Source organism: Sus scrofa, unplaced genomic scaffold (assembly GCF_000003025.6).
Source record: "Sus scrofa isolate TJ Tabasco breed Duroc unplaced genomic scaffold, Sscrofa11.1 Contig1206, whole genome shotgun sequence".
Taxonomy (NCBI): Eukaryota; Metazoa; Chordata; class Mammalia; order Artiodactyla; family Suidae; genus Sus; species Sus scrofa.
Window position 1 is genome coordinate 1,584,223 of NW_018084833.1, and position 20,318 is coordinate 1,604,540.

Consider the following 20,318-nt stretch of genomic DNA (forward strand, 5'->3'; position numbering starts at 1 on the left):
GCCCCATCTCAGCGTAATCCCCCGCCCCCCCGCCCGCCCCAGCGGCTGATTTAGTATTTCTGTGTCGGTCTGATTTACATGAGATTTTTAAGCATAATTAGAAATGCAGGGATCTTTGTGTTTTACCTCGACTATTTATGGCATGATATGCAGATGAGCAGAGCTATGAATATTAAAGACGGTCGTGTGTGCAGAGGCGCTGTCTTTAATGAGTTGGGTGACCGGTGGGCACGGGCCCTCGTCCCCTCCGTCCTCCGCCAGGGACCTGGCCGCGTCAAGGACACCTGCAGGCCCACGAGGGGACCGCAGGGTGGTGGGGGGCCCGAGGAGGGATGGCCTGGGCAGCCCCTGCTCTCAACGCCCACCCCGGGGGCCCGGCCTGCCCCCAGCCTGGGGTGCCAGGGGGAGACCCTGCCTCAGCTCCGAAGGGAGGAGAAGGGTGCCGCCTGCCAGCTGGGAGCTGGCTTTTTAAGTTACTAAACTATGCCCGAGGGGGACCCTCTTCCAGCTTACATTATTTAAATTACAAATACAGGTGAGAGAGTGTCGGCTCTGCTCAACACACAGCTTAATTCCCTGCAAGCCTTCTGGAAGCGGTTCCCGGCTGGCCGTGGACTCGACGGGCTGCATGGTGGGCCGCAGGCTTGGGGGCCGCTCCGCTCCGCCTGGGCCGACTGTTGGTGTTTGCTGAGGTTCGTGCCCTGTGTGTTGGCTCCGGACCCGTTACCCGCACTGAAGTTGCAGTTTTCGAGTGGAGGGCCGGGGGCTGGCGTGTGGGTGGCAGGCAGTCCTGCCTGGTGGCCGTTGGCATGTCAGAAGGAGCCACAGGCTGCATGGTCCCCGTGGACATGGGGCAGGGGGCCACCCAGACCCCTAGACAGGACCCTCGTCAGAGCCCAGTGTGGGGGCCATGTGCCATGCGACAGACACAGGGCCCGCTGTCCCTCTGCTAGGCGACGCCCCACCCCATGGTCCTGTGGCCGGTGGGGCTGATGGGGCTTGGCTGTTGGTGCCCCGCCCGGTGCCCTGGGCCCTGGGGGGGGGGGTTGCTGGGTGCCATCTGGAGGGCCTGGTGGGGAACCTGTGTTTGTGCTCCCGCCTCTCCGAGGACCAGCCCGCATCTGTGGCTCTCTCCTTGGGGCGGCAGGGGAAGGTCCCATAAGCACATTTTTGAATTGGCAGATTCTGGCAGGCTGCCCTTCTCTGTTTGAAAAAAAAAAAAAAAAAAAAGGATTCCAGGCAAACATTTGTTAGTGCAGTTAAAACCGGCTTGTACGCGTGATGCCCGTCCAGGCTGTGGTCTGGGCGGAGCTGCTCAGGTGCCTGGCTCAGTGTGGGAGGCCTCTGGCCTCCGCCTGTCGGGCTCTGCGAGCTTGGGGGGGGGGCAAGGGGGGTGGTCTTGGTGGGTGGGCCACAGCCAAGGACCCGTGTGACCCTGAGGCCTGGGCCCACGCCAGCCAGCGTGGAGGCTGAGGTGGCGCTCTCACCTCTGCGGCCCCGGGGCAGGTGCCGGCCTCCGCGGGCCTCTGTCCGGCCCGGCCAGTCCTCGTCTGCTTGATGACCTGACTCGCCGGGATGGTGGCGGGTGTGGAACGCGAGAAGCTGGGGAGGATGGTGACGGGGTCCCTGACCCACCCGTGGCCTGGGCCTCCTTGTCTGCCCTCGTCTGGAGGCGGCGGGGCTGGGAGGTGAGCACGCAGGTGGGGACCGTGGGGAGGGCTGCTGGCAGCCGAGACCCTCCCGGAGCCCTGCTTCTCCCTGCCCGGGCATTCCCTGGTGGCGGCCAGCCTCCCTTTCTCATGTGTTAAAGTTCGGTTTCTGGGGGCGGGGAGGGGGTGCAGGGGCTTCCTCTTTACCCTGCGGAGAAGCAGAGCTGCACAGCCAAGGCAGAGCCTCACCTGGGCACCGGGGGGTGCGAGCGGTGTGCGCGCCTCCCCTGGGCAGTTAGTTGCTCTGCTGCCCGCCGTCCTGAGCCTCCCCCACCCCCTCATGCCCTCCTGACCACCTGGCACGCAGCAGCCCGGCTGATATGCCTCGTGTCTGAGGTGCCCGGTGCGGTGGCACTGGCTCTGAGTAACCCGCCCACCTCCCGGCCGGACACTGTCCTGGGGGATGAGGCGGCTGGAGCCTCGCGGCAGCTCCAGAGCACCTGCTTTGTAGCAGGTGTCCCCGTTGCCAGGCTGGCTTCTCCTGAGGTCCTGACCTGGCAGGGCTTGGTGGCCAGGCAGTGGGGCAGCCCTGCGACGGGCCCCCTGCCGGGGTGGGGGAGGCAGGCGGCGAGAGGGGCTCCTTTTCCTCCCATCAGAGTATTTCCTGGCACACCTGCCCCTCCTTCGTCGTGCCGCGGCGGGTGTGTTTAATGGCTGTGCGCCTGCCGAGGTCCAGACCTCTTATTAGATTGGTAAAATTAAATCCTGCAAAATAATTTAATTTAATTTAATTTATCTCGCCTCTCTTTCCCTTGCTGGTAGTGATCCTGAGAAATTACACGCTGCATTCCTCTGCCTCAAGCGCCCTCCCCCCCCCCCCCACAGGAAGCTCTTTAGGGTCTGGGGTGGGCGTGGGAGGGCGGGGAGCAGCCGGGCTTTTCCGGGACACGGACACCGCCACCCTGAGGCTCCCTTGGCCCCTGTGTGCACACCTGTCTGCAGCTCTTGGGGCCCGAACCCCCACATCTTGGCTCGACCCTCTGTGGGCTGCCCTGCTGGCAGGGGGCTGGGAGGTGCCTGGGTTGACCATCTCTAACCCCAGGGCCTGGATCCCAGCCATGCCCGAGGGAGGGTCCACGGGGAAGAGGACCCCCCCCGCCCCCGCTTATTCCGGGCAAGGTTGTGGAGTCCATTTGGAGCGGGGCTCCCCCGAGGCTGCCGGCTGCAGGGCTGGACGCTGGCTGAGGAGCACCAGCTGGGGGTTCCCTGAGTGGGTTCCATTCGGAAGGGCGTCATGAGGGGACGGGTTCCGTGGGGCAGCGGCTTTGAGGAAGGCCGGGATGAACAGATAGGGATCCCGTGGAGTTCCCGTTGTGGCGCAGGGGAAATGAACCTGACTAGGAACCACGAGGTTGCGGGTTCGATCCCTGGCCTCGCTCCGTGGGTTAAAGATCTGGCGTTGCCATGAGCTGTGGTGTAGGTCGCAGACACGGCTTGGATCCCACGTTGCTGTGGCTGTGGTGTAGGCCGGCAGCAACAGCTCCGATTCGACCCCTAGCCTGGGAATTTCCATATGCCGTGGGTGCGGCCCTCCAAAGACAAAGAAAACAGAAAACTAAAAAACCAAAGATAGGGATCCCTGATGTTCCCCCTGGCTCTCCAGAACCTTCTGTAAATGGACGGCCTTCGAGTCTTGCCACGGAGGATACCCGAGTCAGTGGTCCTGCCTGGGTCGCGGGGGATGGGCAGACGGAGGCCCTGGAAAAAGGGGTCACGTGGGGGGTGGCAGGCCTGGGCCAGGAGACTGCGTCTGACGCCCCCTGAGGCCCCTGGCCCGTCTCCTCTCTGGCCGCCGCTGGAGGGGCTGGCCCAAGGCTCATCCTGCTTTCACAGCCCTGGGTGTGTAAACCAAGCCTTTGTTTTATTCTTTTGTCTTAAAGTTCAGCTTTGTTCTTGCTCCGGGCTCCAGGCTTCTAAGAAAGCAACCTGAAACCGGCTCGCACTGGGCTGTCCCGGGCTGGGCCGTGGGGCTGCAGCCTCACCTGCACAGGTGGCTTGAGGACACGGCGACACCAGGGCCTGTTGTCCCCATCCCCCGGGAGCCGGCGGCGTCGGCACCTTCCGGGGGAGCGTGGTCCCCGCTGGGCGAACGCTCTGGCCCCAGCCCTGGGTCGCAGGCCTTGTGATGTGCAGACGGGGACCTAGACAGGCTGGGGGCTGACGGAGATGCCCACCTGGACCCCCGCCCTCCCACTCAGGTCACGGCAGGCAGGGCCACCGAGGTGCCGCTTACGGGCTGTGGCCGAGCCCTCTCCTAACATTGGTTCCTTTGACCCTGTGGTCACCCTCAGAGGGTGAACCTGGCCCCATCGACAGGAGAGCATCCCAGACGTGGGGCCCCTTGTTTGAGGTCACAGAACCTGCATCTGAGGTGGCTGGCACCGGGCCTGGCATGTGGGGTGGTGCCCAGCAGAAGCCAGGACCCGCTCTTGAAAGGGACAGCTCCGCAGGCCTCGTACTGTCCCCTGCTCTGGGTTCAGAACCTGGCTCCTCCCTGCCCAGCCCTGGGCAGTTGGGACGGTCTGGGGACTGGGGCCCGCTGCACCTTGGCAACCTCTGCTACCAGCCAGGCCCGGCCACCCCTTCTCATGCAGAAGAGCCCCTTCTGGCTCAGGAGACCCCACCTCGCCCTCTGGGGGGCTTCTGGCGGTGAGGGCTGAGGGCCTGTGACCAGGGCCGTTTTGGGGGGCCTCCCCGCTGTGCTGTGTGCCCCTGGGCAGCACAGCCCTCCCTTCCGGCCCTCCCCTGCTGGGTTAATGCTCATCAGGCATTGGGCAGGCCCGCCCTGGCCTCAACAAACTCATGTGTGGCCCCTGGAGGACTTCCCTGCAGAGGGCCTGAAGGCAGCTGCTCTGTCCCCAGGAGGCTGGTCCTCAGCTGCAGAGGGAGTGCTCGCGGGGGGGGGGGGGGGAGCGGAGGCGGGGCCGGACCCTTCTCTACCATCACGGCCCCACGGGTCCTTTGACCTCTGAGTGTCCACGTTGACTCCGCCTGGGCCCCGCCTGTCCCGCTTTGTGGCTGGGTGGGCACCGGAAGCTGGACCCACAACCCCCACCCCGAGGCCCAGCCCCTCATCGTGAGGCCAGGGGGCTTCTAGGCCCTGGGACGGGGGCAAAGTGGGGGGGGGACCACCAGGCCCACACAGCTTACCTGGGGTCCCGACAGGCTTCTGGCCCAAGGCCGGGTAAAGGTGGGCTGGTGACGCCGCACAGTGTATAGATGGCACCTCAAGGGCAGCGGGGCGAGGCCTGTGCCCCAGCACGCAGGGCAGGGCCCTCCTTCGCCAGGCGCCCCGGGGCTGGTGCATCTCGTCCAGGTGCAGGTGAGGAGGGACTGAGGTCTGGGCGTGATCACCCGGCGGCCGAGAGCCGAGGCCGGACTTGAAGCCCGGCTGGTACCGCGATGGGGGCACCCCGAGGAGGAGGCCCGGCCGAGCCCCGCTCCCCTTGCCCACACAGCCCCCCGGATCCCCAGAGTGCCAAGCAGGGCCCGTGTCTGTGAACGCTCTGCAGGCAGGCCTGTCTTGCCATCACCCCGTGAGTTGCCCCAACCCCATGGAGGAGGCACAAAGCCGCCTCTGCCGGCCGCCCCGCCGCTCCACGCGCTGGGCGGCTTCCCCGCACCTGGACTTCCTCCCGCTCTCCGTTCAGCGGCTTTTTATCTGGTCTCGGAGCTGAGCCCACGGTGTGTGGGGGGGGGGGCGCCAGATGGCTCTTTCTTTTTCTCCGGATGCCTTGGGGGGCAGCGGGGGGGGTGCTGCCTGTGGCCCGGCGTCCTCCCGGCTCCAGCCACCAGGGCCAGTTCTCAGGTCTTGACGGTGATGCTGGGTCTGCAGGGGACGGGGCCTTGGCCACCTCCAGTCTCAACCCTGTCTCTTGTTGCAGCTGTCACCGTTGGTGACAGGCAGGGAAACCGAGGCAGGCCAGGCCCACACGGTCCAGCAGGTAGTGGCTTGAGCCTGGAACGAGGTGCCATCCTCTGAAGCAGGATGGGCAGCATGTGGCACAGCCACCCCCACCCCCACCCCCCGCCCCAGAAGAAAGGCTCAGTAGAGGGCCGACCCTGGACCCTGGGGGCCGTGGCTTTGCTGCCTCCTCTCTGGGCTCGTCCATCAGGGATCAGGGCTGGTCCTTTGGGGGCTCCTGGTTGCTGGACACTGTGGGCCTGGCCCCAGCTGCAGTCACAAAGTTGCACTTCTTTAGGGGAGCTGCCCTCTGGGGAGTTTGGGCAACAAGGTGACTACGTGGGTGAGTGGAATGGGGGAGCCGGAGCTGCACTGGTTGGGGCTGCTGCTCTGGGACCCCAAGGAGAAGGAGGCGGGCGGGCGCCGAGGGAAGGGGCACTGGACTTCTCTGTCCGTTTCTGCACATACACCCCCCCCCACCGCCCCCAGCCCCTTGCTCTCTCCTTTCTGCCTCATTTTCTCACCTCCCTCCGTTTCCTCCCCGCTGGGCCCCCTCCGTCACCAGCTTCTGCCCTGACCCCCTGGCCTCCTCCCCCTCCCCCCCCAGCCCCGCCCGCCCTGGAGGAGTTAGACGGCTCTGCCAGCCCTGCAGACTGTTTGGAATAGTTTAAATGCTTTGACACCCGGGCTGTACAGGATGGCAGGGTGGCAGTTTACTGGGTAATTCATATGCAAAACTGCACTATAAATTTCCAGGCTGTCTCAGTTGCCGTGGCACCGCGAGGCGTCTCTCCGCGTCCAGTACAGTATTTCTGCCATCTTTGTTTGCATTGCAGTGAGTCATCAAAAGTCTGTCTTGTACCAACACCCGGAGCCGTGCATTCCTCTGGCACCAACACTCCACTGTTTTTAAAGCCGGGGCTGGGAGCTGGCATTTACTTCGGCTCCCAAATCAAAGGCGGCTATTCATTCCCGAGAGCTGCCTGGATGTCCGTCTGCATCCGGCCTCTTCATTTAGATGCTGTGCGCTGCCCCGGGAGCCGGGCTGGGTGCAGCTGAGCCGAGCCCAGCGCCGAGACTCTCTGCCCTGCTCCTCCTCCTCCTCCTCCTCCTCCCTCCTCCTCCTCCTCCGGCTCCTCGCGCCCTCCCCACCCCAAGGGCTCCCGCTCCGTTTGCTGCATTCCCGGAGCAGCTGGCGGCTGCGGGCGGCCGGCGTGCGGGCGAGCCTGCCCCTGCCAGGCTGAGCGGGCAGTGCCGGGGCCACAGCGGCAACGGCCGAAGGTAGGTCCCCTGCCGGCCAGGCCGGCAACTTCTCCGCAGCGGGGGCACTGCGGGCCCCCCCTCCCCGCCCAGCAGCCGCCCACCTGCCCAACTCCTGCGGCGGCCGGTCCGGCGCTCCGCCCTCCTCCCGCTGGCGCCTCTGCGGTCGCCTTCACTTTGCTCCCGCGGGACAGAGCGGCCCTTTGTACCGGCGCCGACTGCGCGGAGTTGGGCCGGCGCCTTCTCCGGCCCGTCCGCCGTCCGAGTCGGGCATCGGACCCTCGGCGCTGGGGGCCGGTGGCGCCGAGCCCTTGCCCTGCCCTCCCCCGTCTCCCCACGACCCCTCTAGTCACCTGGGCTGGGAACGAGCCAGCAGGGATTGGCCAGCGTCAGGAGCTGGGGGGCCAGGCGGGCAGGTGGGGCTGCGACAGGCTCCCAACTCCGGTCCAGCGGGCAGTTGGGGGCCGGGGATGCTGCCGGCCAGGGGAGCCCCTGGCTGTGGCCCGGAGGGGGAGCAGAGGTGAGGGAGCCGCCGAGTTCTCCCAGCTCTGGCTCACTTCCCTGGGCGGCCCCCCCTCCGCCCCTCCAGAGGCCCAAGGGGGCGGCTTCTCCGCTGGCGGGGGCAGAACCCCCCTTCCTGCGGGGCCCCTGCGCGGCTGCTCCGAGGGAAAAGCGCAACAGCAAACCGAAACCAAAGCCTCCGAGAGACCCCAACACTCCCCCTTCTGCTCCCCCGCCGCCCTGGGGGAAGGTGGGGAGTGGTCCTTGGCTGCTAACTTTTTCCCGGGAGAGGGGTGCTCTGCAGATGCAGGCCTGCCGCCCTCGCCCCTCCGGCAGCGCCGTCGAACCGCCCTGTCCCCCCTCCTGGTCCCTGTTCCTGTCTTCTGCCAGGACGGGGTCTCTGCCAGCCCGGGGGCTCATGCGCGGCCCAGGGTGGTGTGGCGGGCACCCTCCTGGCTGGGACCTGGCGGGAGCGTCTCGTGTCCTGGGCACCGTTGACGGCTCGGCCGGGGTCCAGCCGAAGGCCAGGTGGGCCGCGAGACCTGGTCTGGCTGGTTGCGGCCGGGGCGGCAGGGGGGGGCGGGGGGGCGCCCAGAGGGAGCACTGGGCGCTCGGGGCAGTGGGGGGCGGCGGCGGGAGCTCGGTCCTCCGGGCGGGCCCTGACCGCGGGCCCCCCCGCGCCCTCTCTCCGGCAGATGTGCCCCGCTCGGCCGCTCCCGCGCTGAGAGTCTGAGACCAGCCCGCAGCGCCCGCCCGCCATGTCGCAGATGCTGCACATCGAGATCCCCAACTTCGGGAACACCGTGCTCGGCTGCCTCAACGAGCAGCGTCTGCTGGGCCTCTACTGCGATGTGTCCATTGTGGTCAAGGGCCAGGCCTTCAAGGCCCACCGGGCCGTCCTGGCCGCCAGCAGCCTCTACTTCCGCGACCTGTTCAGCGGCAACAGCAAGAGCGCCTTCGAGCTGCCGGGCACCGTGCCGCCCGCCTGCTTCCAGCAGATCCTGTCCTTCTGCTACACGGGCAGGCTGACCATGGCGGCCAGCGAGCAGCTCGTGGTCATGTACACGGCCGGCTTCCTGCAGATCCAGCACATCGTGGAGCGCGGCACAGACCTCATGTTCAAGGTGAGCTCGCCCCACTGTGACTCGCAGACGGCCGTGATGGAGGACGCCGGCTCCGAGCCCCAGAGCCCCTGCAACCCGCCGCCCGCCGCCGCCGCCGCCGCCGCGCCCCCCTTCGTCGTGTCCCCCTCCGTGCCCATCCCGCTGCTGACCCGAGTGAAGCACGAAGCCATGGAGCTGCCGCTGGCCGCCGGCCCGGGCCTGGCCCCCAAGCGCCCGCTGGAGACGGGGCCCCGGGATGGCGTGCCAGGGGCGGCGGGCCCGATGGGGGCGGCGGGCACGGCCCCTCTCAAGCTGCCCCGGGTCTCCTACTACGGGGTGCCCGGCCTGGCCACCCTCATCCCCAGCATCCAGCAGGCGCCCTACTCCCAGGGAGAGCGGACCAGCCCGGGGGCCAGCAGCCTGCCCACCACAGACAGCCCCACGTCCTACCACAACGAGGAGGACGAGGAGGACGACGAGGCCTACGACACCATGGTGGAGGAGCAGTACGGCCAGATGTACATCAAGGCCACGGGCAGCTACGCAGGTAACGCGCGGTGGGGGCCTGGCCCCACGCCGCCCCGGCGCCCGCCCCCAGGCTCGGGTGGACCTCCAGGCCCTGCGTGGGCCCCGAGGCAAACCTGCCTTGCCCCGTGGCCCTCGCAGCCTGGCGGGAAGACGGGCACATCCGGGCCCTGGACAGCCCAGGGCGGCCGCTGCGCTGGCGGTGTGCAGGGGACAGTCCCCAGCCCCGTCCGGACGAGCCGGCAGGAGCAGGACCTAGGGCTGACGCGCAGGGCCTCAGCCAAGGACTTCACACTTGGTCCTGGATGAGGCGAGAGGCCACGGGCCAGTTCAGCTGCAGTGTAGCCTGTGGGACGGGGCCCTGGCCTTCCCTGGACAGATGAAGAGACTGAGGGCCTCAGTGGACCAGGGACCTGCCTGAGGCTTCACAGCGCGCTGTGTAACCCAGGCTGGTGCCTCCCCTGCTCGAGGCCTCCGGGTCCCTGTCTGTGAAGGGACCTTTGAGGCTGCCTTTGACCTCAGCCCTTTCCCCACCGGCCGCTCAGGCCAGATCCCCCTGGGCTGTCCCATGTGTACCCACCTCCCTGGGCCCAGCACCAAGGCACAGGCGGGAAAGTGCCAGGGGGACTGAGCGAGCTGCCCCCCAGCTTGTTCGGGGAGGACTCCTGCCTTTGGAACCTTTAAACCTGGCCTGTCCGTGTCACTGCCCGAAGGCTGCATCAGGTCCCCAGGGGTGGCTGAGGATTTGCTGGGTGAAGGGTCCGCCGTGGAGGCCCCGGCCAGGTGTCCCCCTGCCTCTTCCCTGTTCCCCGAAAACTGGCTGTGTGCCCGGGCCTGCTGCCTGCGCTGCGCTGCTCTGCATGCGGGGCCTGTGTCCAGTGGACTGGACCGGGTGTGTGGTGCCAGTGGGAGGTGACATCCCAGAGCTGGGACCCCAAGGGGCCGTGTGGGGACTCTTTCCTCCCTTTGGGGCCTCCCATGTCCTCTCCTCCCACTGCTGCGCCTCCTCCTCCAGGCGGGCACTCAGCCATTAGCCCCGGGGGTGGTGGGGGCAGAGTGAGCCGGAGCCCTGGCCGCCTGGGGCCCTTGGGACATCCGGCCGCCTTGTGGCCGAGGGCTGGCCGTCTGGATCTCGGCTTCTGGTCTGGCCACCCTGGGTCCCTCTCTCGGGTCCCTTTCAGAGCTGCAGGGGGAGGCACTGCCCTGCGCAGCCCCCTCGGGGGCTCTGGGCCTCGGTTCCCCCTTAGAATTCATTGCTTCATCTTAACCCGTCTCGTCATACCTGCGCAAATTCCGCAGGACGCGAGCGAGCACACAGACCAGCTCCACCGGGACTTGGGCTTCCTTAGTGGTAGAGGGAGGGCTTTGTGCTCCTGGTGCCCAGAACCCTGTGAGCCCTGCTGGAGGCACGCCTTGCTGGGACCCCAGGAGTACCCGGGTGCCGTTTTTTCCTCTGCCCCCGGCCGACAGCCCCCAGGGGAGCCCAGGCTGGGCCAGAGGCAGCTGGGGCGGCTCCTGAGCCCTTCCCGAGGAGACAGGCTACCCTCGATCCCTGAAGTCCCCCGTGCCAGCAGCTGGACAGTGCAGCATCTGCCAGGGGCCTGGCCAGTGCAGCAGGACCCAGGAGAGCAGCCTCGCTCAGATGTCTCCCTAGGGTCCCCCCGCACGGACCCCTCCCCCCAGCACGTCCTCAGGCCTTGGTGCCCCTGGAACAGCAAGAAGCAGGGTGGTGTTGGGATCACTGGGAGTGGGTCGGGGGCAGTAGGCCCTCTGAACCCGGGTCCCCCTCACCTGTGCAGGCGTGGCCCACCTGTGGCCTTAGTCTTCCACGGAGCCAAGGCACAGTGGCCGTGGACAGTCCAGGGTAGGGCTGGGGAAGCCGAGCTGCCCTGAGCAGCCCCCTGCCTTAATCGTGCCTGGGCCTTCTCACCAGCCCTCCCCGACTCAGACTGGAAACTGTCCATCTCAGGCTGGGCACCGTCCAGCCCAGGCCTGTGTGTCTGTGCCCTGTGGCCATCAGAGCCCCCTGCCCGCTCCCTGGGGGTGTTGGAGGTGGGGTGGGTGGTGGCGGGGGGGGGGCCTGCCTGCAGCTGACCCTTTGTGGGTTTTTTCCTCCGTGAGCCCGTAAGTGGGGCAGGGAGGGCTGTGTGATTTCTTGGTTAAAATCTAGGTTATTGGCGGTGACGTGGTTGCTATCGCCGGGCGCGGGGGAGGGTCCATGGGGGCAGACGGGCAGAGGGGGACTGGTCTTGGGTGCTGGCTCCCCACCCCCAGGTCCCTGCACACCTTGGCCTGGCCTGAATGGGGACATCGTGGCACCCCCGGGGGGCCTGGACGCAGGCTGTGCCGGGCGCTCAGAGCCGGGATCCACAATGTTCTAAGGTGAACTGCTGGGGCCCAAGGGCACTTGGAGCCCTTGTCCTTTCTGGCCTTGGTCTCCCCACCTGCCAGGGGAGGGCTTGGCCTGAGTGACCCTCGGGGGACTTTTGACAGGCACCCTGTGTGCGGGAGGGCCCCATGCGGTGACCCCACCCCCACCTCGTCCCCTTAAAGCACCGTCAGCTGCTCCCGTGTCCCGAGCGTCTGGAAAGCGGGGAGCTGAACGTGACAGATGAGGGTGTGGAGCCTGGACCCCCCAGCCCCCCTGGGTCCGTCCCCTGTGTCTCCTCCATTCCCTCTGAGTCCTGTGTCATCGTCCCCGGGCAGGTGCCGTTCTTGGTTCATCCACTCCCCCCTCCAAGGACGCTGGGGGGATTTGCATGTGTCGCTGTTAGGAGTGGGGGTGTCGATGGGGAGGGTCAGATTCACCCCCCGTGGCAGCGGGCTCGGCCCCCGCTCGGGGCGCAGGGCAGCCCTGCCGCAGGGCCCCAGCGCAGTGGGTGTCTGCACGCCCGTGGCTGCGGGAGTGGGAGCCAGGGGCCAGTGCTCAAGGCCGGGTTCGTCACGGGGGTTGGGGTTGTTTTTTGGGGGGAGCACAGAGGGCCCCGCCCCCACCGCACACCACGAGGGGTCTGCTGGTGTGGCCTCCCCTTGGTCACGCTTCTTGGGCGCGTCTGCACCTGCAGGCCGGGAGCAGTGGCCGCCAGGATGGGTGTGGCCCGTGGAGACGGACACACACACACTACGGCTGGAGGCCAAGGTCAGGGCAGGCTGCCCCTCAGCCCTTGAGGGAAGGGCTGGCAGGGGCGTTCCCAACGCCTGCCCGGGCTCCTCCCCTGCTCTGTGTGGGTCTGCCCCGGGTCCCCCCACCGATGGACGGGCTCCCTGTGGTCGTCCGAGATGGAGGCCTGCCTGGGTGTTTAGGCACCAGCCACGCGTCCACATGAGCCCCTTCCCAGGAGGGGCGGCTCTGGGGTGCCCTGCTGGTGCGCCAGGACGCCGCTGGTGGACCTGCTCCCCCTCGGGGTCTGCCCGGGTCCCCACACCTGGATGCAGGACAGACCCCGGCAGCGCATGTTCCCTGACCCCGCCGCTCCCCCGGCCAGCCCTTTCCTGCACCACGTCTGAGCTGAGCATCTGCTGTCCTGTCCTGTGGGTGGGGGTCCAGGGTAGAGGGGCCCGCCTGAAGTGTCACCACTCCCCATAGCAGGGCCTCCTCCTGGTCACAGGACGCCTGGCGGAGGCCACCCCCTGCGCCCAGAGCTCAAGGCTGTCACCTGGGGTCCCACAGAGAAGGGAGAGGACAGGACGTGTTCTGCAGGCCCCACCCCACCCCCACCCGTCCACACTGCCGCCCGGCCTTGACTGGGTCCACACTCTTAGAGCCCAGCGCTACCCTGGGCTGCCTGGTGTTGGAGGGTCCCCCGTCACATCCAGGTAGGCCACCTGGTGACAGAGGTGTCCGTGCCAGTGTGTCAGATAGCTCACACCCTGGCAGCTGCCTGAGGGCCAGCCAGGCCCCCCACGTGCCAGCCGGGCTCATCCCTGTGGCCTCCCTGGGGTCCATGCAAAGACACAATCACCCCTCGCACCCCCAAACACCCTGAGATGTCTTCTCAGACCCGTTATATTGAGTTGAGATGTCCACACTCGATGCCACGGGTGAGGCCAGGCCGGGGCGCCGTCGGCGCAGTCAGCCGGCGCGTGTGCCCGCGCCCCGGGGGCCCTGGCACCCTGTTGCTGGCGTCCCCTGGCCCCGTGGCAGGCAGCCTCCGCTCTGCTTTCCGTCCCCCGATGCTTCCACCTGTTCTGGAACGTCGGGGGGGCAGAGTCGTCCCTGGAGAACACGAGCGAGACTTGCCTGCCGTCCGCCTCGTGTATCCGGGTGTTTACACGTGAGCCGACACGCCAAGGCCAAGTGCACGGGGATGTGCTTGGTCCCCGTCAGCAGTCCGTCCAGCCCCATGGTCAAGGTGCCCCAGGTTTCCCACCCCCAGTGTCCCCTGGCGTCCCCCCCCACCCCGCCGGGCCACGTCCACCTGCCTCCCACTCCTACGGTTCTGCTTTCACGGGACCACGCAGGACGGATGTTTTATTTTTGACTCTTGCATCAACTGTGTCTGGAGAGCCATTTGTCCCTGCGGTTTAGGGGGTGGGTCTTTGGCCCTCCCAAGCCGGAGGCTGAGCATCCTCCACGCCGTGGCCGTGGCCGTGGCCGGCGGGTGGCGCCGTTGTCCTTAGGCTGCTGCGAGTGCCCGAGTGCAAGTGGGACTGCCTCCGTTTTCCTGATGTGTTGGTTGCATCCAGTTCATTGCGGCGGGCTGGACCACTCCTCCGTTCCACGCGGTCGTTCTGGTTTTTCGCTTTATTTTCAGTTGGCTGATATTTTCTTAAGGAGGTTGGCATCTGTGTTCGCAAAGGCTGGTCATCCATGGTTCGCCTGCAGCATCTTTGTCTGGTGGGACCGGAGGACACGCCAGCCTTCTGTCCCCTTGTCCTTTATTTTCTGAAGGCGTGTGTGCACGTTTGACGTTCTGTCTTTCTTAAGTGTCGGGTAGAATTCATTCACCAGTGAAGCCACTTGGGCCTGCAGGCTTGCTGTTTTGTTCACCGTGGGAAGATTCTTAAGTACATGTTCTGTTGGTGTAGATACAGAGCGATACGGAACGTCTCTTTGGTCTTGTTCAGGCTGTGGTAATTTGTGTCTTTCATAGAATTTATCCATTTCTGATCCGCGCAGTGTTCGTGTAGCCGTGCCAGTTCTTATATTTAGTGTATTTAGTGTTTGCCTGGCATTGGCTCTTTCTAGCCTTTTACTGTTACTTCATTGTATTTTATTTATCTGTGGCACGCAGTGGCCTGATGTGGCCCCTTAGTTCCCAGAGCAGGAATCGAACCCGGGCCGCAGTGGTGAAAACAGCGAGTCCCAACCGCTAGACCGCCAGGGGCCTCCCGTCGTCCTTTTCCTGTGTCTTAAAGCGCGTAGTTTATCGGTGGCACGTGGTTGAGATCGGCTTCCTTATCCAGCCTGATCCTCTTTTCTTGGGAGTCTTTGGATCATTTCCAGTTACCGTAATTTTCAAAGGGATTAGGTTCAGACCTGTTGTCTCACGAGTAGTTTTTTATTAGCCGTGTTTTCTTCCTCTTTTCCAGCACGTTTTGAGTCTTATTTTTGTGGCCGCACCTGCAGCACATGGAAGTGCCTGGGCCAGGGGTCGAATTGGAGCTGCAGCTGCTGGCCGACGCTGCAGCTTGCGGCAGCCCTGGATCCTTCACCCGCTGAGGGAGGCCGGGGATCCAACCCGCGTCCTCACGGACACTGTGTCAGGTCCTTAAGGCATTGAGCCGCGGCAGGAACTCCGTCCCGCACTTTGGGACGGCATCTCTCCAGCGTTCCTCCTGAGCTCTGCTGGTGACCCAGCGATTAGACCCCCGCCGCCCCCGCCGCCCCCGCCGTGTGGAGCTGCCTCGTGAGTCTCGGCTGATCCCGTCGGGTTTGCTGCTCCCTCCCGGGGGATTCGGACCCTAGAAACTGTGTATTTTCCTTTCCCCGCCCTGGTCCTTTGTGGAACTGTTGTCGTGGATTTTACTTCTTCGTAAGCTCTGAACTTTATGATAATGTCACTGTGAAACAGCCACTTGTCTTTTTTTCCACTTTAAAATCCAAACACCAGAGTTCCCGTCATGGCGCAGTGGTTAACAAATCCAACTGGGAACCATGAGGTTGCGGGTTCGGTCCCTGCCCTTGCTCAGTGGGTTAAAGATCCGGCGTGGCCGTGAGCTGTGGTGTAGGTTGCAGACGCGGCTCGGATCCCACGTTGCTGTGACTCTGGCGTAGGCCGGTGGCTACAGCTCCGATTCGACCCCTAGCCTGGGAACCTCCATATGCTGCAAAAAGACAAAAAAAAAAAAAAAAAATCGAAACACCGTGGAGTTTACTGCTTGGGGCGTCTTGTCCTCTGGGTTTCAACAAACACGTACAGGCACGCGATCGTCTCCTTCGTAATCAAGACCCAGGGCCGTTTCACCTCCCGGGTTCCCCCCCACCGCCCCCGGGGCCCCTTCGGGGTCTTTTCTTCCCTTCTTCCAGCTCCTGCAACCACAGGTCTGGTGTGGGGCACATCGGCGGTGTCGCAGCACGTGGCCTTCGAGTCAGAAGGCATTTGATCATTTGCGTGGTGTGAGCGCAAGCTCCTTCTTTTTGCCTGCTGAGTAGTACTCCATCGTGGGTTCATCTGGTTGCCAGGTGAAGGACCTCTGGGGTGTTGCTAGTTTGTCGTCGTTATGGAATGAGATGCTGCAACGCGGTGTCTGGGTTTTTAAGCACAGTTCAGTTTTCAGTTCTGTTGGGTGAGTTGGCTGAGGAGTGAGAGTGTGGGTCCCACCGTGAGTGTATTTTTAACTGTATAAGCAATTGCCCAAACTCTTGTCGGCAGTAGTTCTGTCACGTTCCATCCCAACCAGCCAATCAGGAGAGTTCCCGGTGTTCTGTCTTCTCGTCGGCACTTGGCTTTGTCTTTCTTTTAAGCCACCCTCGTGGTCTGGGGTGGTGGCTCCTTGCAGCTTTAACTGGTAGCCCTCTGGTGTCTACGGACGTGGTGCACCCTTTGTGTGTGTGTTTGCAGTCTGCGCACCTGCTCTGGCCAAGCCTTTCCCAGTCTTCTGCCCTCTTTGTCTTGGGTGGTAGTGGGTACTGGGTATTGTGTGTTTTGCACACGGTCCTCCGGAATTCCACGGACGTGTCCTCAGTGTGTCGTGTGTGGAGACCCGACCTCGGTCTGGCTCGGTGTCTGCGACGTCCCCCTGGGTCATCTGGTTGAGGTGACCTCCGCCAGGGAGAGTCGCCCCCGTGACAAGAGAAGCTGTGCCGTTCGCCTTTCACCCACCACTTCTAGTATTTATTGATGATTCTTGGAGCTCCCGTCGTGGCTCAGCAGGTTAAGAACCCAGCTAGTATCTGTGGGGATGTGGGTTCGATCCCTGGCCTCACCGAGTGGGTTAAGAGTCTGGTGTTGCCATGGGCTCGGAGTTCCCGTCGTGGCGCAGTGGTTAACGAATCCGACTAGGAACCATGAGGTTGTGGGTTCGGTCCCTGCCCTTGCTCAGTGGGTTAACGATCCGGCGTTGCCGTGAGCTGTGGTGTAGGTTGCAGACGCGGCTCGGATCCCGCGTTGCTGTGGCTCTGGCGTCGGCCGGTGGCTACAGCTCCGATTCAACCCCTAGCCTGGGAAACCTCCACATGCCGCAGGGGCGGCCCAAGAAATAGCAAAAAGACCAAAAAAAAAAAAAAGAAAAAGAAAAAAAGAAAAAAAAGAAATGGCACATTCGTACTGACGTCTGTGCGTGGAGCTCAGCGCCCCGGGCTCCTCCAGCGCCTCTGTCCCCTGCGTCTCGTTTCCCCTCTAACAGTCCCCATGCCGACCCTGTTTGCCCATTAAGGCTTTGCCCTCTGCAGTATTTCTGCACTGGATTTTTTTAAAGCAGTGTGACCTGCGGCTCCAGGTTTGCCTTTCTCTCTACCTTTCCAGTGAGGCTGCTGCCACGCTCTCCTGAGAAGACCGCGTTTGCACAGTGGCGTCGCCGTGTCCCCCGCGTGGTCCCCAGACAGGATCACAGGTCCGGCTTCTTCTATCCGAGCTCCGTCGGTCCCTGCGCTTAGCCCTACGCCCACCCCCCACCCCCCAGTGTCTCTACCGTGTGGGTCTTCCAGGTCTTTCTTCCTTACTGCTGCCTTGCTTGGGCTATTTTTTGGCATCTGGATATGCCTTTTGGAACCAATTTGCCAGATGCCACACAATCCCTGCTAAAAGTTGGTTGGGATCTCACCTGCTCTTTGTGTTTTGTTTTGCTTTGTTTTTGTCTTTTTAGGGCTGCACCCACGGCATATAGAGGTTTCCAGGCTAGGGGTTGCATTGGAGCCACAGCTGCCGGCCTGCACCACAGCCACAGCCACGCCAAATCCAAGCCAGGTCTGTGACCTACATACGCCACAGCTCACGGCAACGCCGGATCCTTAACCCACGGAGCGAGGCCAGGGATCAAACCTGTGCCCTCATGGATGCGAGTCAGACGCATTCCTGCTGAGCCGCGACGGGAATTCCATCACCTACTCTTTGGATTAGTCTGGGGCAAACCAGTCTTTCCAAGATCGGGCGTATCTCTCCATTTTTTGATATCTGTTTCTGTTTTCTTAGGACTATTTTGTAGTTTTTCTGCGTATCTTTTATTAGATTTATTCCTAGAAATTCATTTTTTGTTTTAATGACATTTAAGCCCCCCCCCATTGCTTATTGCTAATATACAGAAACAAATTGGATTATTTTTAGAAATCTGGCCACTGAGCTCAAATCACATCTTTATCCTCACAGGTTTTACCCACACGTGCTTTTGGCTGTTTTCTCTGCACGCGCATGTCGTGTGCTGAGAAAGACAGCTTCCTTTAGTCCTCTTCTTAGCCTTTTTCAGTTCAAAATGTTACTGACGTGTCATTGATTTCGGCTCCTTGTTTTCTTTCTTGCTTCCTCCGGCCAGAGCTCCCGGCTCAGCCCTGTCTTCCTTCCAAACCCAGGAAAGGCTTCCAGTGTTTCATCTTTAAGTGGGATATTTGCTCTAGGCTTGTTCGTGATTCCCTTTATCAGATTCAGGGAATTTCTCTTCCGAACTGAAGAGTTTTGTTTTGTTTTTCTGTAAATAAGCATTACATCTCCACCAAAGCTTTTTCTCTAAATACCGAGGTGGTCGGGTCGCCTTTCCCTTCTGGCCTGTTGATGTTGTAAGTTGCTTTTTCCAATATTCAAAAGCCTCACATTCCTGGAAGACGTTCAACCGCCTCGTGATGCCGGGTCCTTGTTTTATGCACCTCTGGATCCCCCGTCCTAATTTTGTTTACCCCCGTTTTCGGAGGGGGGCCTCTCCTGAGCGTGATCCCCACCCCCCCTGTGTTCACCTCCTAGAAGGAGGCAGGAAAGGCAGGTGGAAGACCTGGGGTCCAGCCCTCGCTGAACTGGGGGAACCTCTGGCCTGGAGCCTCTGGCTCTGCAGGTGCCCCCCCCCCCGCCACCCCCCGCCCCGAACAGGTGTCCAGAGCTCCAGCCTGACCACCGGGAAACCTGTTAAATGGTTCCACGTCCTTGCACAGCACACGCCGTGTAGGTGCTGGTGTCAGCACCCCAAACCCGCATCAGGGGAGGCGAGAGTCTGGGCCCCACGCCTGGAGGCCACAGCTGTGGGGGACGGGGCCATGCTTTCCACGGTGGCTGATATTTTCCTTAGGGTTTTCACCGCCGTGTCTACGAGTAAGTGTACCCCCTCATTATCCTCTAAGGTAATGGCTCCCTTTTTGTTGGCAAGGCTATCTTGCTTCATAAGATGAAATGAGAGCGGCGTCCCCGTTGTGACTCAGTGGTAAGGAACCTGGCGAGTATCCAGGAGGACGCAGGTTCGATCCCTGGCCCCGCTCAGTGGGTCAAGGATCTGGCGTTGCTGTGGTTGTGGTATAGGCTGACGGCTGCCGCTCTGATTTGACCCCTGGCCTAGGAACCCCCATATGCTGTGGGTGCAGCCCTTAAAAAAATTGAATTGGTAATTAATTAATTAAAAGAAAATAAGAATTGGAGTTCCCTGGTGGCTCAGCAGGGTAAGGACCTGGTGTTGTCACTGCTGTGGTGTGGGTTCGATCCCTGGCCCTAGAATGTCTGCGTGCTGTGGCCAAGGAAAAAAAAGTGAATTGAGAATTATCCTCTTCTTCTTTTAAAAAAAATGATCTGGAAGCGTTAGGATAAGTTTAGCCAATATCTTAAACGTTTGCGGTTAATTCACAGGTGAAACCACTTAGGCCTGGAGTTTTTTGCAGGATGGTATTAGATTCCTGTCTGTATTAGCTAAGTTTAGATTTCTTTCTCTTCTTAAGTCGGTGTTGGTGAGTTCTCTAGAAGCTTGTCAGCTTTATTTAATTTTCAGATTTATTGGTGTGAATTTACTCCTAATACCCTCTTAAAATCTTCCTAATGGTTTAAAAACATTTTTGTGTGTGTCTTTTTAGGGCCACACCCATAGCATATGGAGGGCCCCGGGCCAGGGGTCAAATTGGAGCTTGTAGCCACCGGCATACATCACAGCCCCAGCCATGCCGGATCCTTCACCCACGGAGCGAGGTCAGGGCTTGAACCTGCGTCCTCATGGATGCTAGTCAGATTCGTTTCCACTGAACCGGGACAAGAACTCCTTAAATTTATTTTTGAATCAATGCAAATGGATTATCGTTGACTTGTAATGTTGTAAGCTTCAGATCTAGAGCGAAGCGAGTCAGCTGTGAAGGTACGTGGATCTAGTCTTTCTCAGACTCTCTCCGCATGTAGGTCCTTGGGAAATCCCGAGTGGATTTTCGGCAGCGTGGTGTGTATGCCTTAATCCGCATTAATCCCAAACGCCAGTTTATCCCTCCTGGCCGAGGGTCCTCTGACGACCACAAGGTTGGCTTTGCCCTCTTTCCGTTTCGTGGGTAAGTTCTTTTGTATCGTTCGTATTAGATGCCGCACAAGTGGCACCATGTGCTTGTCTTTCTCTGACGCCACTTGCGTGAGCGTCTCTTGTTGCATCTGTGTTGCTGCAGATGGCACGGTTTCCTTCTTTTTGGCGGCTGAGTCGTGTTCCGTGGCGTGTATGGACCACATCTTCTTCGCCCGTCCTCTGTCGATGGGCACGTAGCTCGTTTCCATGCTGTGACCATGGGGTGCCCGTCTCTTGTCGAATTCAGAGTTTTCTCTGGACGCATGCCCAGGAGTGGGATGGCTGGATCATAGGGTAGTTCTGTATTTGGTTTTTCATTTTCATTTATTTTTATTTTTGTTTTTTTTGTTTTTGTTTTGTGTCTTTTTAGGGCCACACCCACGGCATATGGAGGTTCCCAGGCTTAGGGTCGAATCGTAGCTGAAGCCG

At 62.2% G+C, this 20,318-nt stretch overlaps 1 protein-coding gene across 3 annotated transcripts in view; it reads left to right on the plus strand.

Moving 5' to 3' along the window:
- NACC2 (NACC family member 2) overlaps positions 1 to 20,318 on the plus strand; it is a 68,630-nt gene that overhangs the window by 26,904 nt on the left and 21,408 nt on the right. For 2 of the 3 annotated variants that reach the window (XM_021081253.1, XM_021081251.1), the window contains exon 2: positions 8,070 to 9,024. In XM_021081253.1, the coding sequence (XP_020936912.1) occupies positions 8,133 to 9,024 (892 nt within the window). In that variant the 5' untranslated portion in view covers positions 8,070 to 8,132. Of the gene's footprint in view, positions 1 to 6,773; positions 6,895 to 8,069; positions 9,025 to 20,318 lie in introns of those variants that run through there. The other variant, XM_021081252.1, reaches the window with a different exon arrangement.